Raw genomic sequence first — 16,644 nt, 5'->3', positions numbered from 1 at the left:
GAGCTGCAGCGTTTAAAGCGTGGAAGTACTGACCTTACTTTGAGTTTGATTCCATAAAAAGTGACAAAAACATGAGTGTCCGCTGTGCGTGGGAAGAAAACTTCTTTTTACAGCGAAAAAAACCCCCTAGACTTCCAACAAGCACCGAGTAGCTACGACGTAATGGGAAACTCACGGATTAATAATAATAATAATAATGGATTGCATTTATATTGGGACGCCCCTGGGGCAGACTGACAGAGGCGAGGGTGCCATATCGCGCCATCGGCCCCTCTGGCAACACCAGTAGGCGGTAGGTGAAGTGTCTTGCCCAAGGACACAACGACCGAGACTGTTTGAGCCGGGGCTCGAACTGACAACCTCCGATTACAAGACGAACACCCAACTCTTGAGCCACAATCACCCCCCAGATTCTTCAACTGACCGCTGCGGCACACCTGCACCAGGGTAAATCTCCGCCTACCGCAGTCCTGCTTTACAGGTGAAAATAGAGCAACAGGACCGCTGAGTCTTTGATTTATTTATTTTCTGCTGTGTTTTACTTGCATCTATTTGAAAGATGAGTAAACACACAAAATATTTTATTTTATGTGCTGGAATGTGCAGAAAATAGGTTTAAATGTTAAACTAATTTCTTCCAGTCAGAGAATGTTGCATATAATTAAATTTTTGCTTGATGCATAAAGTTAAAAGATTAAAACTAATAAAACAAGTTTAAAAAAGAGACATTTTGATATGATGATTATGCAGAAAAAGTAGAATTGGGCTGAAAGATCTATCGCTTTATCACCATTTCAGGTTGTAAATCGTGTTTTTAAAAAGTAACTAAGTAATTAATTACTTTTGAAAATAAGTAATCAGTAAAGTAACGGGATTACTTTTTGGGGGAAGTAATCAGTAATTAGTTACTGATTACTTTTTTCAAGTAACTTGACCAACACTGTCCGGTAATGAGGTCTTTAAAACATTTTCTTTACATTTTCACCTTCACACCTCCAACCTGAACAGTGATCCTGAGTGATGTTATGTCCAGGACAAACAGTGGAGAGTGAGGCTGGAGACCTTCTCACCTATAGATGTACGCTTTCTTCATCACAGATTCCATTCTGTCGTTGAACTCAGAGAAAACCATGTACTGAGAGAGGAAAACAGAGGTCAGCTGTTCATCCCGACCACAAAGATCAGCTGTGAACAAAGCAGAAAAACCTTCTGACCTTCAGCAGGCGAGGGAACCTCAGCAGAGAGTTGACTCCAGTGAAGTAGTAAAATACCTCCAAAGGAAACAGGCTGATGATGTCCATCTGCAAAGCACACAGCAAACACTCACCAGGGGGAAACCAAAGGGTTAAAGAAGTTCTAGAGATCTGAATCAATCCGTACTTTATATTCAAACCTGAATATAAAGACAGCTGAGGTTGTGCTGAGTTTAAAAAACTGTGTGCACAATGTAAAGACGCAAAAATATCAAAGATGCAGACTCGTTTGTTTTGTTAGGATTCATGAATCTATAGGATTATAACATCTTTTTTCCAGCAGCGTACACATATTTTAGCATCCACATTATGACCATTACCAGATACATCAGCCATCACTAGAGGCCAGATTTTATAAACCGGTTTATATTTATACATCTTATAAACCCACTGGTCCTGTTTTTAAGACTTGTCCATTGGCATCTTAGATTTTTGAAGCCAGACCTCATAAATGTGCTTTATCACTTTTCCCCTGTAATGTGACCACGATTCACAAAATAAAGATCAACTTTAATGTACTAATATTTAAAACTAGAGACTGAGACTATAAACTGTGTTTACTGAGGTCAGACTTTACATTCGCCCCCTGCTGGACGTTAGAGAGAATGCAGGCTTCCACAGAGAGTTATGGTTTTTATATACAACAGCAGATCCTAAACTTCAGATGAATGCAGCAGTTTTAGAAATATGAAAATCTTTTCTATCCCAGCCGAAGCTTTAGTGACAGTTTCTTTATTATTATTTTTGATCTCATCATTTTAGTTTTTCCTGCTATTTGAAAAAAAAAGAGAGTTCACTCTATTTAATGAAAGTATTTCAGATTTGGTATGTGGTGTCATATCTGGGGGAAATCCCACTGAAAGTTGAGAAAAGGTCACAAAGGGAGAATAACGTTTGTTATTTTAAGTGATTTGATTTGTTTTTTAAAAAGGGAATAGTAAAATGTAAACTCAATTAAAACATAATTTTTTTAAAGTATTCATTGTATTTTCTAACTTCCTGTGGCCCGCTTGCAGTACCTTCACCATCCACCAGGTGGCCCTGGCCCAAAGTTCTCACCTTAAATCTCTCTGTGGTCATGTAGTGCTCCCTCATGTCCTTCTTGTCGCACTGTGGAAAAGAAGTTCCAGATCAAAGGTGTTTGTGAAAGTTTATGAGATAAAATCAAAGTTTTATTTATCGTTTCATTTCTGCTGACCACGATGTCTCCTCCACGGACGAACTGCAACCTGGGCTGGAAGACGAGGATATCAATGATGTAGATGAGGTCGAAGGTGTAGTCGGCCAGCAGCCACAGGTGGATGTTTTCGGGGGTTTGGTAAGGAAACGCCCAGCGGACGGGGATCAGCCATACGTTCCAGTTCCACGCCGCCACCACGAAGAACAGCCAGATGACGTAGATCAGGTCTATGGGGCAGAAATCCACAGTCAAACGTCTCTCTGACCTCCGTACATGACGGAAAAAGAAGAACGCATAAAAAAACCCTGGTAGCAGAGAGCTGACTATCATTTAACGTCATGTTCTTACTGCAGCGCCACCTGTTAGTGGTGACCTGAACTTCAGATAACCAAGAACCTGATCTTTGTGTACCGTATCGTAAATTCGTCCCCCCCAGTGACAGTCTGACCCGGGGGGATGACCTCACCTGACCTCATGTTTCATCTCAAACCAGCTCAGAAACGCTTTCGCCACCAGCGTGACCTTTGCTCACCAGATTTCACTTCCTCTGACTTCGTACACGTCCCACAAATAAGAATCAAGTTCAATCAAGTTTCGATCCAACCTTAAAACCTTATGGTCAGTGCGTCAAGTGTGACATCATCAGATCCCTGTGACCCCTGATACAGGCACTTATGGTGTTCTGGCCTCTCTGCACCTTCTGAGGTGTCTCCTCCACAGGATACATGAGAGACTGCACAGCTTGTGTTTTACACTTTGCTCCAGAAGGTGCCCTGATGCTGCTGCAGCATCGCCCTCTCACTCGTCTGGGACCCTCTGAGCTCCTCACTGATCTATCTCTGAAAAGATGTTAAAGACCGAGCTGCACCTGCTTGGCCAGAGTTTGAAGATCCAGAGGTGCACGACAAGCTGAAAGGACACCAAAGCAAGGTGCGCACTGCCGTTCAACGGGGAAACAATCTACTTCTTTGTCTCTTGGCTCCTCCCTTTAGGGGTCACCACACCAGCTCTGTCACACCAACCCCCTGCAGTCCTCCTTCACTACATCCATGAACCTCCACTGAGGTCTTCCTGGCAGCTCCGTCTTCATCCTCCACTCTCCCTCCTCTGCACATGTCGAAACCATCTGAGCCTCTCTGAGCTGTCAGAGCCCCGATGGACGCTCGCTCCCAATAAACATCTGAACATCTTCAGCTCGGCTTCCCATGTTTGTGTCTGTGCCAACGAATCACAGCAGGTCTCACTGCCATCCTGTAAACCTCCCCTTCCCTTCTGTCACAAATTACCCCTGAAACTCATCTCCACCCAACTCCAGAAGCTGAAGCAGTGGGTGAATATGGCTGTCCTGAAAAGTGTGGTGATGGAGAACTCGATTTCTCACCGGTGAACGGGTCGATGCTCGAGGGGAAGCGGAACTCCAGGATGGCTCGGAGCCAGCCAGGCATCGGGGGAAGTTTGGGCAGATTGGGAATTTTGACCTCATATCCCAGAAGCTCAAATTTAAACTCCTTTTCCTCCTCCTTTTCTTCTTCTCCTCCTCCTGCTGCTGTGTCTTTCTTCTCCTCTCCCGGGGGAGGCGGGGGAGGAGGGGGAGGCGGAGCTTTGCTTGGAGCTGTAGGGATCAGACAGGAAGTGCGAGAACGTCATTTTGATGGTTTTACACTGATGCAGCTGAAAATCATTCAGTATTTAATGCAAACTGTTTAATCTCATCATTTATTCAAATCCTTCATGCACGGATATTGTTAAACTCATACAATCACTGAGCAAACCACTGCAGCGGCGTTTTGATGCAGGATTTGGTTCTATCTTATCAAAGCTTCTGACTCGACCTGACTCGTGAAACCGGTTTCTACGTACAGGCTGCGGGACTTTCTTCCTCCGATTCATCCGGGTCGATCAGCCGTTCTTTCTGCCGCTCTGTCCGACCTTTGAACAGCCTGACGAGCTCGTTGAGGCGGTCCTGGACCACCACGCTGCCGACGCTGGTCGCCGACAGCGGACGTGTCCTGCAGGAGTAAGAATGGGAAGGTAAACATGGTGGACAGACAGATGGAAGCAGGGAGCTCACTGTGAGTCTGTGGGGTTTCTCTCACTCGTCGTCTGCAGACAGGTGGTCTCCCTGAGTGGTCCAGACTTTCAAACCGATCCTCAGCAGCTCGGGATCGTCCTCGTCTGCAGACACATCACCTGCAACACTACAGACATCAACACGGACACGTGGAGAGGAAACAATAAGATGTTCCAGCCTGCATTTAGTCCAGATTCAGAATGGCAGAACACATTAAAGCTGTCAGAGACTGATGCTCTTACTGAGGTTAAAGGAAGTCCCTCCATCCAGAACACAGCACGATAAAAAAGGCCTCTAAAACGTTAGTGAGCTCAACAAATCAACAACAGCACCAATCACAATACGTGGCTCAGGGGGTTGGGACTAGCATCTGTAATTGGAAGGTTGCCGGTTCGAGCCCCGGCTTGGACGGTCTCGGTCGTTGTGTCCTTGGGCAAGACACTTCACCTACCGCCTACTGGTGTTGGCCAGAGGGGCTGATGGCACGATATGGCACCCTCACTTCTGTCAATCTGCCCCAGGGCAGCTGTGGCTACAACTGTAGCTGCCTCCACCAGTGTGTGAATGTCAGAGTGAATGAATAGTGGTATTGTAAAGCGCTTTGGGTGCCTTGAAAAGCGCTATATAAATCCAATCCATTATTATTGAAGAGAGCTCAGTCAAATCAAGAAAGCTCAAACCCAGAAACTGTGAATCATTTTCAACATTTCCAGGAGACGGTTGGTGTTTCAAGGCCCACAGAGAACCCGAAGCTCTTGTGAGTTCAAACACAGACTTCAGACTTGCTTTTATCTTCATCAGACAGGGACCAGACGGGAGTCCTGGACAGAAATTTGTCTGCTCTTTCTCTAGAGAGCCAATCGGGATTAAAATTTGCAATATTAGTGGGCGTGGCCTCTGTGACAGAGGGGGATGGTGAACCCTGAACTGGACCTCTGCACCGTGTTTGTGCTGTTGGAGCCTTTTGCAAAATAATTATACTCCTTAGACTTCCCCTACACACAATATGTTTAATTTTTGTGTCATAGAGGGTTAAAACGGCAACAATTGTTGCCAGTGGGATTAAATGGGACATCATGTGACCAATAATATGGCTGCTTTGAGGGCACAGTACTATTGTACTATAGTGAGAGAAATTCACCAAAAGCGCAGGTGTCCATATGATGCTCACATACCGTCTGTGGAGACAGACAATCTTAAAGATGTGTTTATCGTGGTACAACAGAACATCGCATTGGCCCCTGAATCAACTGATGGTTGTCTAACAGAAAAAAGCTCTTTAAACTGTTGTTAACTGGTCTCAGTGATCAATGACGATAAAGTCAAGACTCTCCACTGACTCATTCAGATAGTAGCCTTAGAATAACTGCCCCAATAACCACCCAAGACGTTACTCACACGGCTGCTGAGCGGCGAGACCAGCTTCTAATATCGACCAGATTAACAAGTCAGCGTCATTAATGGTTTCAAACACAGTTTCAGATTCACAAAGCTTTTATTCGAGCTCTGTACTCACCTACATTTACACTGTCAGAGTCTCTGAAGCTAATCTTCAGTTGTGGCCACACATCTGAAAGCATATTGATTTGCTCTCCTGATATTTAGACTGAACCACTGTGAAAAGTGATTCTAATTTAATTCTTTGGGTTAAAAACTGCTTTAAAGATTTTGGCTTTGTGTAGCTCTGTTTTATTTTTACTCCACCGAGACGTCATCTGAACATACGACTTACCTCAAAGACCATCGGAGGCCGATACTGCACAGGAAGATTTGGGATGAAGACCCTTCAAGCAGAGCAACCGCGCATTGCTCTGCTTGTCAATACTGACAAAGTTGTGTATATTGTAGTGTGTATTGACCAGCAGTGTTTGTCACTACTGGTCAGTTACAAATATTCTTTGCTCCCATTGGTGCCTGCTTTCATTAAAGTTGCGAGAATATTGACTTAGGACCCGCCCACTGCGTGTTTATTCCGTCTCTTGTTGCTACACGTCGAGGAATTTCATTGATATCTGAAGATTTCTGGTTATCTTTGAGATCAGCAGATACAAAAATACCACCTACTGGCCAATCGGATCTCTGGAAAAGCACGTCTCCATTCCTGTAAAATTCCTTGGATGTTTGTGTGCCGAAGGTTAACTGGGTTAACTTATGGAGCTGAAGACCACCTTCAGGTGACCTCTGACCCTGACAGTGATAACATGGGTATGTCAAACTTCCTTTGGTGTGCAGGCCTCTGAACATGGAGATATGAATCAGTTCAAACAGTTTCAGAAAGGATGGAGCTAAAGAAAGATTTAAGGAAACCATTTACATTGATTTTAACTCAGCGTTGTGTTTTTAGTCATATTTGGAGCTGTTAGATGTTTCGCTCAGCAACTTTTAGCAGGACAAGAACAACCATGAAAGGATGCAGAGTTGGACATGAAGACAGGATAACACAGACATTAAACATGGATGCTTTCATACATTTACATGTCTTAGCGTGGTAACAGCGCCCCCTGAAGGCCGTGAGCAGCAGCATACACGTCGTGTGTTACCTGAGCTCTGGGGCTGTGAGATTGTTCGGTTCTGGTTCTGGGGTGGTGATAATCTGGGGGATGTTCAGACCTTTCCCTTCCATCACATCCATCGCCTCCACCTTCAGCTCTGAAGCTTCAGCCAAACGTTTACTGCAGTTTTCTGAGGACCAGAAAATAAATGCAGTTGGACCTCAGGCGACGTCTTCCTACACGAATAAACTCGCCCTCAACTGAACCGCATTTCAGGTCGACGTGTTAAACTGCTGTTTCCAAAGCACCAGCGCAACTTTAAACTTCTGCTTTCATTTATTTGTAGATGATAAAATGCTGATTGTTGCCTCTGGACACATCCAGAGAAAAAAACAAAAAGAACTGATGAGGTTTTATGGTAAGAAAAATGTGTATTTAAATAAATATATTAATTTTTATACGTTTACGGGCCACGTGTGTTCTCCAGTTTACAGATGTGTGGTGTTTACAAGAGTTATTCAGCATTAAATATGTAAAACTGTCTGGAAATAACCCCAAATCCACAGAAGCCCCCCTGCATTTAATGTTACCAGCTCGATAAATGGCCTCTCTTATTCTAACAGGTCACAGAAAATATGATGCAGGTAAAGTCACAGAGTTTCTCTTCAGTCTTAAATGAGAATCACAGGACTGAAGTCCAGTTTTGATTTCCTGTGTCCACATAAATGGAGCAAAAACTGATTCATGCTTGCTTAAATATTTCGGCCTCGACAGGAAATCTGCATCACGCTGCTTCGTGAAAATCCATCACCAGGGGCAACAACGTGGCAGATAAAGAACTCTTCAGTAACAAATCCCATAGCACAGACTATCATGAGGTAAACTGTTGCCCAGTTTTGTTGGTGATTCAGCTCTAAACGACTCATTAAAAACAGCAAAGGGACAAGCACACAGCCTACAGCAGCTCAGACATCCACCTCCTCCTGATTACCTGTGGCGCGCTTAGCTGGCAGCTGATGGTGAAGCACAGCGGAGCTGCAGAGCATGATGGGAGTGAGGATGAGGGGGAAATGGAACGTTCGGAGGCACTGGAAGTGTGTTTGTTTGGTTTGGCACTTCAAAGGTTTCGATCTACACAGATTATCTAGTCTATAATCTATAAGGTGTCTCTAGGAGTCTGCTGGAGGGGGGTGGGGGTTACGGCTGCTAAGGATCCTGGGACTTGGAGTTAAGGCCCCTGAAGCGGCTGTAGATGCTCATACAGCACTGCTGCGCCTGCTTGGTGAGCTGCAACAGCTCCTGGGTCAGCTGGGCGAGCTCTGGCGGTGGTGCCGGCACGGACAGCGTGGGAGGGGTGAGGTTACGGTTACGCATCAGCTTTGTGCAGCTCTCCAGGCACTCGGCAGCATGAGGGAATCGAAGCAGAAAGCTCTTTATCGGAGAGCAAATGTCAGGAACTAGACAGAGAAACAGCAGTGAGAAGGGTTAGCGTTAGGCTCCTAAAACCGGACCAGTGAAGGTAATGAAGGGCAAAGAAATCCATGAAGAGAGCAGTCGGAACAAGAGAAACAAGAAGACCGAACAGATAAAACCTGATTTTGCAGTCTCACCTCCACATCCACCTTCTTCTGCTGTGCTGGTCTGAGAATTAAGAAGAAAACAATTATTAAAAACAAGATATAACTGTCAATCCGCCCTGCAGTCACAGGAACATGACATGGTTGAAATTTCCTTAGAAAGCCAGTGAGTGATTCTCAAGTAGAGATGCTCTTTTCCAACTGTTTCCAAGGAACCACAGGAATTGGATTTATCACCGACGTCCACACGAGCTAATGACCTTTAACACCAACAGACTGATCTCCACGACAGCTTAGCCAGCTCGGTCCTCTGATGGAGACCACTCAATACACTGAAAGCTCAGGACAAAGTCAAGCAGCTGGAACTCCTTTCTGACATTTTAGGTGAAATATCTGGGATAATCAGAAGAAATTAATCAGAGATTAACTCTTCGAAGCACGTATAATTCAGGTTGTAGAGTGCTGGTTTAGGAAGTGAGAACATACCAAAAAAATTAAGACCAATAAATAACAGTGCCAGTGGTATCTGGCACCAGGTCAGCAGATCTTTCAAGTCCAGAACTTTTTCTAATGTGTCCTCCAATAATAAGTTCTTCAAGTTCCTAGATTGTCTCTTTGACTTTCACCAGGTTCTTCCTTTTGCTCTCTGGGAAAGAAGCCACAAAGATTCAGAGCCACTTTGACTCGGTCTTTTGTACATTCCTCCTTACATTCCTCAGGTTCTCAGCTACACCTCCCTCTGTGCTCTTCCACCTTCAAGCTCATGGAGGGACACCGATTCATTCCCAACCAGTCGAGAGACAATCTCTCCAGCTTGTGTTGGTTCGACCTCACATGGGGTCTCCTCCTGGTTCGACATGCAGCAGGCGTGCAGGAGACATCCTGGGCAAATGATGAACCACTGCAGGTGGCTCCTTTTCAGTGTGTAGGAGTGATGGCTCTACTCTAAATGAGTTCCTCCCCTTCCTCTAAAGGAGAGTCCAGAGTCCCTTCAGGAGAAGCTCTTTCCCACAGGATGTGTCCTCTCCTCAATCTCATTCTTTGGGTCACTACCTCATGGCTAGGGATGTGTACCGGTATCCGGTGCCATGATGGCACCGGTTCTGACATAAACGGTAGTAACCAGACCAAAAAGCAGCGCACATTTCTGTGCTTTATTTCGGTGCCTTTTTTTTTATGAGATGTTAACACTTTGGATCTAGCCAATCATTTTACTTTCCAAGGATAGTAGGCGGGGCCAGGTACGTACGTTCTTTAAGAGTCAGATTAAAAATGCCCAAGGCGAAGCGGTCAAAAGTCTGGCTGTACTTCACAGCAAAATATGCAAACTCAGCACGCAACAAGTGCTTTAAGCTGATACTGTGATACTGTCAAAGGAGGTAACACCTCAATCTGATGAAACACCTGGCGACGCATAGCGGTTTTTTTAAAAGCCGAGAAATGCGCCGTATTTGATAGCTTGCTGCGAGACCTCACACCGAGCACATCTACTGCGGGTGGGTTGCCTGTTATCGGACCCGGAGTTAGCAACATCCCCCAAAAACCCGAAGAGGAGAGTCCTGGCCCCTAGCCCTGCCAGTGTAGCAGAAATGATGAGGATGATGATGCAGCAGCAGCCGTTCTTCTCTGCGTGAGTAGCTTAATGTTGTTCGTGTGTAATTTACGTTGAGTAGGCTAACCACGTTATTACATTAATGCATGTAAGGTGAACTAGCAAACACCGTCATAGCTTACATGCGGCTGTCTTCTTGTTTGATGGCAGATACTCCCTTCACCCTGGCCAAAAAGGCTAAAATGACCAAAGAAAAAGTGGGAAACAGCTAAACATGAGAGGTTTTTGGACAAAGTTTGTGTTTTTTCCATTGTTTAAGCACTGCTTCCAGCCAAGAGTGATACCATATATGCCCCATAGCTGCAGAAAAGGCTAACATTGTTATCTTTTTACAAAAAACACAGCTGAACATGAGAGGTTTTTGGACCAATTTTGTGTTCTCCATTCTTTAACACGTTAGCACCGGCACCGTTTCAAAAGTACCGGTTTGGCACTCGGTATCGGATAAAACCTAAAGATACCCATCCCTACTCATGACCAAAGGTGAGGGTAGGAAACTAGATCAAACAGCCCTTCTGTCAATCTACCGCTCACCTGTCAACATACTCGAACTCTTCTGCTTGGATCAAACTACCATCTACTGAAGCAGAATCCAGGAGACCATCACCTGATCGGTGGTAGTGGGTGGAGTTTCTGGAGGCAGTGGCTCAGGTTGTTGGGAGACTGGTTCTGCATCTGTTGAAGGTGTGGCTTCCTCTGGTGCTTCAGATTCAGTGGGTGGAGTTGGGGGCTTGTGGGTTTCGTCTGGAGCAGGCTCCACCTTTTCCACTTGAGTTGTTGCTTTGATTTCATCTTCAGCTGGGCAGACGTCTACCATGCACCTGGTGAAGAGGAGCAGCCATCATTAACATCATAGAAGAGCGAACCAGACCTCCACAAAAGCTGCAGAGCTGATCCTTCCACTGACATCATCTGCACTGACAAGCAACAATTCACAGCAACGTTCATGTCAGAGTTTACAGTGTGAGGTGAATATCTCAGTGAGTTTCCTATGAGAAGCACGTGGGCACAGGAAAACTTACAATTGCAATGTAAGTGGCTTCTGTTTGAGGTATAATCTACTGTGGAAGGATCTGATAGGGAAATACTGACATTTGTACTCTTGGGTCCTGTTTTTCTAAATTATGAGACAAAATGTTTGCAACTGGTCAAACATTCAGACATAAGGTTGTACCCTGAACCCCATGGGGCAAATATCTGAGGTGAGATCTTTTCTCATTTTTGCCGTTCACTGGATAACGTTGTTATTATGGGTAAGTGTGTACAGAGGACACAAATCACATTTAAACACATCAAATTCTTTCTAGAAATGGTGAGCCAGTTTAGTTTGGTTTATTTTGTTAATTGTTGGCGGTTATATTAGAAATAACAGGATGCTGTCAACAATATTTGAGAACATCAATATAATCGATTACAATACCTGCCCTGTTCAAGCAACATTGCTAAAGAAGACAACACTGGGCCGTGTCTGGGCCTGTTAGTATTTTTTTTGTTCTAAGTAATCAAGGTAATCGATTATACAAAGCAAAATGTGCCCTCTTGGCTGTATCTTGGACTGAATCTTCAACTATAGTTAACCATAATGAAGCCACCAGAAGCAGGTGAAACACAGTAGCTGGCTGACAAAAACAGAACTGCTTTATTCTGTGTGGTTATACCGCCTATAAAAAAATCCAACCTACCTTTTGAGATCTGCCCTGATTCACAGAAGAAAAGTAGGCAAGACGCAGCAGAAAATAAAGGTAAATGTAATCACTGGAAAAACTGAAAGAAGCAACTTCTACAGAAGTAGTGCATAGTAAACGTCTGGGCATAAAAACTATTTGAACCAAAGTCCTGCCCTGATTTCTGGATAACCATAAACTCTGAAAGCCCCTCTATACATACAACAAAGGAAACATCTAACGACAGAAAGTTAGTTGTTGGAGACCAAAGAGAGCTTTACCAGGAGACTCCACGTGAACCCATCATGCCAGTTTGCTGAAGTCAGGCCTTTGTCAGCGCAACGAAACAAGTACAACATGCAGTGAAATGTGTTGCGTCCGAGCTGCAGACGTAGCCACACCATTCCAGGGCATTCCTTTGGACCTAGCCAGGACCCTTACTGGATACTTGGAAGGAATCAAACTTACCACTACACTATTCAGCTGCCAAAAGCTTGCCCATTGTCTGCTTACCAAACCCCAGGATTGAACCAGGGACCTTTAGATCTTCGGTGTAACGCTCTCCCAACTGAGCTACTTCAGCTGGCTGTGTCTGACATTCACCGTTAACAACAGGAATCAGCTGATTCTTCTTAGGTTAAATCTGTGGTGTGAGGTTGTGTTGTTCAAAGTCTGGCCTGCTGTGCTTTTTGGGGCCGAGCTGTTATGACAGCTGGCTACGCTGGTGCACATTAGGTTTGAACTTTTTATAAATATGCATTTATGTACAGGTGTCACTGATGCGACACATTTAAAATGTTTTCACAGAAGCACTGTATGGCCAAAACACATGTAGGAAATTCAACAATGTGTAGGCTGGACGTCATCAGTGACCCATCATAGGAAGGGCTGGATTTTGTTTTAACTACATGGCAAATTTTTAAAAAAGTCTCTAACATTCATCTTGGGTATACAGTTTAATTCAATTCAATTTTATTTCTGTAGCACCAAATCACAACACCAGTTACCTCAAGGTGCTGAAAGTTTAGTTTAACAACCGAATGACAACTTGAAGATTTGAAATGACCATTTCTCGTTAGGTCTTATTCATTGGCGCTAGAAAGGAGCCAAATAAAACCGGGTAGTGTTTTATTTGGCCAACCAACTCCTGCAAATACATTGGACTCTTTAGTACCCAGGCAACATTAGTGCTATGGAAAAGTAAACGAGCTGTGAACAAAGTTTGAGGAAAAAGCTATGGGAGAACTGACTGCGCGGCCCTCTGGTTTTATCCTTCAGGATGTTCTCCAAGTGACAAAACTGATTTCAGCTCCTAGTGGAGCGAGTCAAGTTCGAACAAACACCTTCTGTTAAAAAAAAGAGATACCAGCCAGGAACAGGGCAGGACTTCAGTTTGCTCTAAAAAGATGTAAAAGGTTTAAAGCTTCATAAATCTGATAATGCCAGCAGGCACATCAGCCTCTTAGTGCACGCTTGTGTGTGCAAACTATTTGAGTATCTTTTAGTTTCTTACTCTACAAGCAGACCAAATTCTATGACCAAACTTACTGATCAGATTTAGTCTCTTCCTCAACAGTGGTCTTGATTTTATCTTCCTCTGTCACTTTATTTTCCTCAGGACTCTGATTCTCTGTGCTGTCTTCACTGTCCTCCTGCAGGTTTTGTAACCTGAACAGCGTGCAGCAAATGTTAAATAAGATGGAGAGTCCCAGTCAGACACCTGAGACAGCTGAGCTCATCTTTCAACCATTCTGAAGCTAAAGGCGGTAGCGACAGAGCTGAGCAGAGAGCAGCGAAGGTGAAGATGAAGCGTGCTGTTAAACTAAAAAGGCTAGACCAGCAGAAACTGTCCACAAACTACACTACTGTTATCCATGGACACATGGATATGCACACAGCAAACCTTTGGAGGCCTTATGTGGAAAATGTTGACAAAATATTTCATAACTCTACAAGAACAGAAACAAGTCGCACAGAGCGACAGCAGCGATCTCAAATCAATTTTCTATCAATTTAAAGAAAAACAGGCTGAATCCAACAATAACGCTTCCTATTCCAACAGCCTGTTCTTTGAATGGGACCTGAATGTATAGTATTTTTACGATTTCGTGCTCTTCTAATTGTTTTAGATGTTCTCATAATTATAACATATAGAAGTTGGAATTTTAAGGTTTTATTTTTTTTGACATTTAATAACTAGTCGACTGGTTTGCGGAACCTGACTGATGTGGAAGATCAGTGTTCAGGGAAGGATCTTACAGATGGCGTGACATAAAAACAGCTGTTATGAATGACAGACCGACATCAGGGGTCTGTATGACCTGTATGTCCTGTACAGTGACATTGATGCCATACACCTTGGCTTTGTGTTGTTACATGACTTACTGTTGGCTGAGGTCAGTACAGTATAACGTTACATGTAGTACTAGTTAGTGTTAGCAGTTGTTTTTAACTTAGATGTAGCCAACTAGCCAATAAGCATTTACATTCCAGCGATTTTCTCAAGTAGTAACTTGAGGACACTACGGTTAGCTAGCTAGCTAATTTAGCTATGTAAGCTATCTACAGAAATATGTTAGCTGTGTTATTAGCTAAATATAACACTATTAGCTAAATATGTTAGCTAATGTTAGCTGATAAAGTAACTTAGAAAAACCTAATTTATCTGCACAAACAGCCCTGGGAGTGAGGTGTGTGAGGTAGCTTACAAATCTTTAAGACTAACAAGTAAGCTAGTGTTTGCTTATATTAGCCAAGATTGACAGCTTTCAATCAAAGACCCCCCATCAATAAAATGCTCTGCTGACGATAATCCTCATTTCCCCACACTTCAATTTGGCTAGACAGCATTCATTAGATAAAAAAGATTTTTTTCTAGTTATTGTTATCTAATGTTGCTAGCTAATGTGGCATCCTTCGATTTGAGTGCAATCAAAGATGAGAGAAACCAGCCTGTTGTTAAAGGCAGCAAAGAGAGCTGGGAAATTTCTCTTTTCATGAAAACGTACATGTTGCTGATAGGAGTTCAGCAGTAGCATGTAAGTTATTTAACACACTGTTCAACCCAACACTTGGAATATAAAGTGCTATGTGGATTGTGTTTGAGATAAGAACATTGTCTCACCTGTCCCATCACTTTCAGGTGATATAAAAGCTGCAGCAGCCTAAGCTAGGAGCACAAAAGCAGCATGTAAGACCCACAGAATTGTTATTTGGGCTTCACAAAAGGAAACTTACTCTGGATCATCCTCGTTTTCTTCTTCCAGGATATTGGGCAGCCTGTTCAAAGCAAACAGGAGCAATTCGAGGTTTCAGGTCACGTTGGACTGTTTTCTGTTTATCATACTACTGCTCAGATGTTTGAGATACTAAAAGGATCTTTTTTGATAAATCCCAATAAGCTCATAGGTTAGAGCACTTTGCCATGGTGCTGCTCATGCGTGATGTTTTGAATTGATGTTACTTACTGTTCATTGGACTCTGGTAGTGTTTCTATTACAATCTTAGCTGAATGCTCCACCTCGAGCTGGCGGACTGCCTCCTCCGCTGCCTTTCTGGCCATCTCCTCGGCCACACGAGCTGCCTCCAGACGCTCCTGCTGCAGCCTGTAACAAGAGTAATCAATAGTCATGGATAGAAGAATTTATGTGACTTAAATAACAAAGACATCTTGCTAAAATTGCTCCCCAAAAACACCCAAGAGACATCATCATCATCATCCTTATTGCACATATGAGACAAAAGACTGAGGCTAACCTTTCCTCCATGTGAGCTAGGACTGCCTCTCCAGCCTCCTTTTTGATGCTGTCAATCAGTGGACTCAACTCATCCACCTGTGATTCTGCATCTCCAGTCTGCAACCAGTGATGATTTTAGTTACGTAGCAACTGTTCACTCGAGCAGTCATCAGTCACCTAATGAACTCTGGTAGCACCATGATAACGTTTACACAAGGCCTTTGTTAGTATCACCTTATCCTTCCCCATAGTGCTGAGACTGGAGTCTGATTCTGAAAACATTGTCAGACATAAACCGGTCCATGGCGCAAAAAAGGTTGGGGACTGCTGTCATATATCACACTATTTACCACAGTGTTTACAGTTCTCCTGCCATTTCACTTTTACCATGGTACTGGAATACTGGTATCCTGGGTCTGCAAAACATACTACGGTACAACCAGTACTACAGTGGTATTTGAAGTGCTGCAGTACCTAAAGTGCTTACTAAATAACTTATTCTGGTAGTACCAGTTTCCCACTGAAAGTGTTAATTCAAAAATGACCGTGGTAACATTTAGATGGCCACAGTACCAGCACTGGTATTAACACTTATCCTTCCAAATGCCACTGGGGTGCTACCATACCATTCTTCCACATGGGTTAGTACCATGTTAGTACCATGTTACCTGTGGCAGAACTACAATTTGATTTAAAATACTTATGTTCATAGTGAGCATATTACACTGGTGTGGCTCAGAACTGTGTGTTACAATCATGCGGTCAGGTCAGGCTCACCTCCTTTTTGGATGGCTTCACATCCTCTTTCTTCTCCAGCTGTGGCTCTTCCTTCACCTCCGGCTTTGTTTCCTTGACTTCTTCCTGTTCAATGTCCTCCAGCACCAGGTCTGTGTTCTTCTGTATGATACTGACTGAATGGCACATGGCAGGAAGAACAGGGCTGAAGACTTTCTCTATATTTATGTGTTTAGAAGTCTCCAAGAAGGTGCAGTAAAAGCTGGAGTATTCATTTAAAAGGTTGTAATAAGAAACATACATCAATCTAGTAATCCTTTTTT

At 43.7% G+C, this 16,644-nt stretch overlaps 1 protein-coding gene across 3 annotated transcripts in view; it reads right to left on the bottom strand.

Annotated features, from left to right (window-relative positions):
* Positions 1 to 16,608, bottom strand: part of cngb1a (cyclic nucleotide gated channel subunit beta 1a) — a 23,785-nt gene extending 7,177 nt beyond the window's left edge. Inside the window, exons 1-16 of one of the 3 annotated variants that reach the window (XM_042221572.1) lie at positions 16,364 to 16,607; positions 15,606 to 15,703; positions 15,317 to 15,454; positions 15,087 to 15,128; positions 13,398 to 13,517; positions 11,868 to 11,882; positions 10,793 to 11,006; positions 8,607 to 8,637; positions 7,045 to 7,186; positions 4,530 to 4,631; positions 4,294 to 4,442; positions 3,815 to 4,045; positions 2,452 to 2,660; positions 2,313 to 2,363; positions 1,215 to 1,301; positions 1,071 to 1,135 (exon numbers count right to left, since the gene is read on the bottom strand). In XM_042221572.1, the coding sequence (XP_042077506.1) occupies positions 1,071 to 1,135; positions 1,215 to 1,301; positions 2,313 to 2,363; positions 2,452 to 2,660; positions 3,815 to 4,045; positions 4,294 to 4,442; positions 4,530 to 4,631; positions 7,045 to 7,186; positions 8,607 to 8,637; positions 10,793 to 11,006; positions 11,868 to 11,882; positions 13,398 to 13,517; positions 15,087 to 15,128; positions 15,317 to 15,454; positions 15,606 to 15,703; positions 16,364 to 16,510 (1,841 nt within the window). In that variant the 5' untranslated portion in view covers positions 16,511 to 16,607. Of the gene's footprint in view, positions 1 to 1,070; positions 1,136 to 1,214; positions 1,302 to 2,312; positions 2,364 to 2,451; positions 2,661 to 3,814; positions 4,046 to 4,293; positions 4,443 to 4,529; positions 4,632 to 7,044; positions 7,187 to 8,606; positions 8,638 to 10,792; positions 11,007 to 11,867; positions 11,883 to 13,397; positions 13,518 to 15,086; positions 15,129 to 15,316; positions 15,455 to 15,605; positions 15,704 to 16,363 lie in introns of all 3 variants that reach the window. The other 2 variants (XM_042221573.1, XM_042221574.1) reach the window with 2 other exon arrangements.
* Positions 16,609 to 16,644: the final 36 nt, after the last annotated feature.

Source organism: Haplochromis burtoni, unplaced genomic scaffold (genome assembly GCF_018398535.1).
Source record: "Haplochromis burtoni strain Fernald_Lab_line unplaced genomic scaffold, NCSU_Asbu1 Contig_69, whole genome shotgun sequence".
NCBI classification, from domain to species: Eukaryota; Metazoa; Chordata; class Actinopteri; order Cichliformes; family Cichlidae; genus Haplochromis; species Haplochromis burtoni.
The sequence above is the reverse complement of the archived record's forward strand: the minus strand, read 5'-3'. Positions and strand labels throughout refer to the sequence as shown.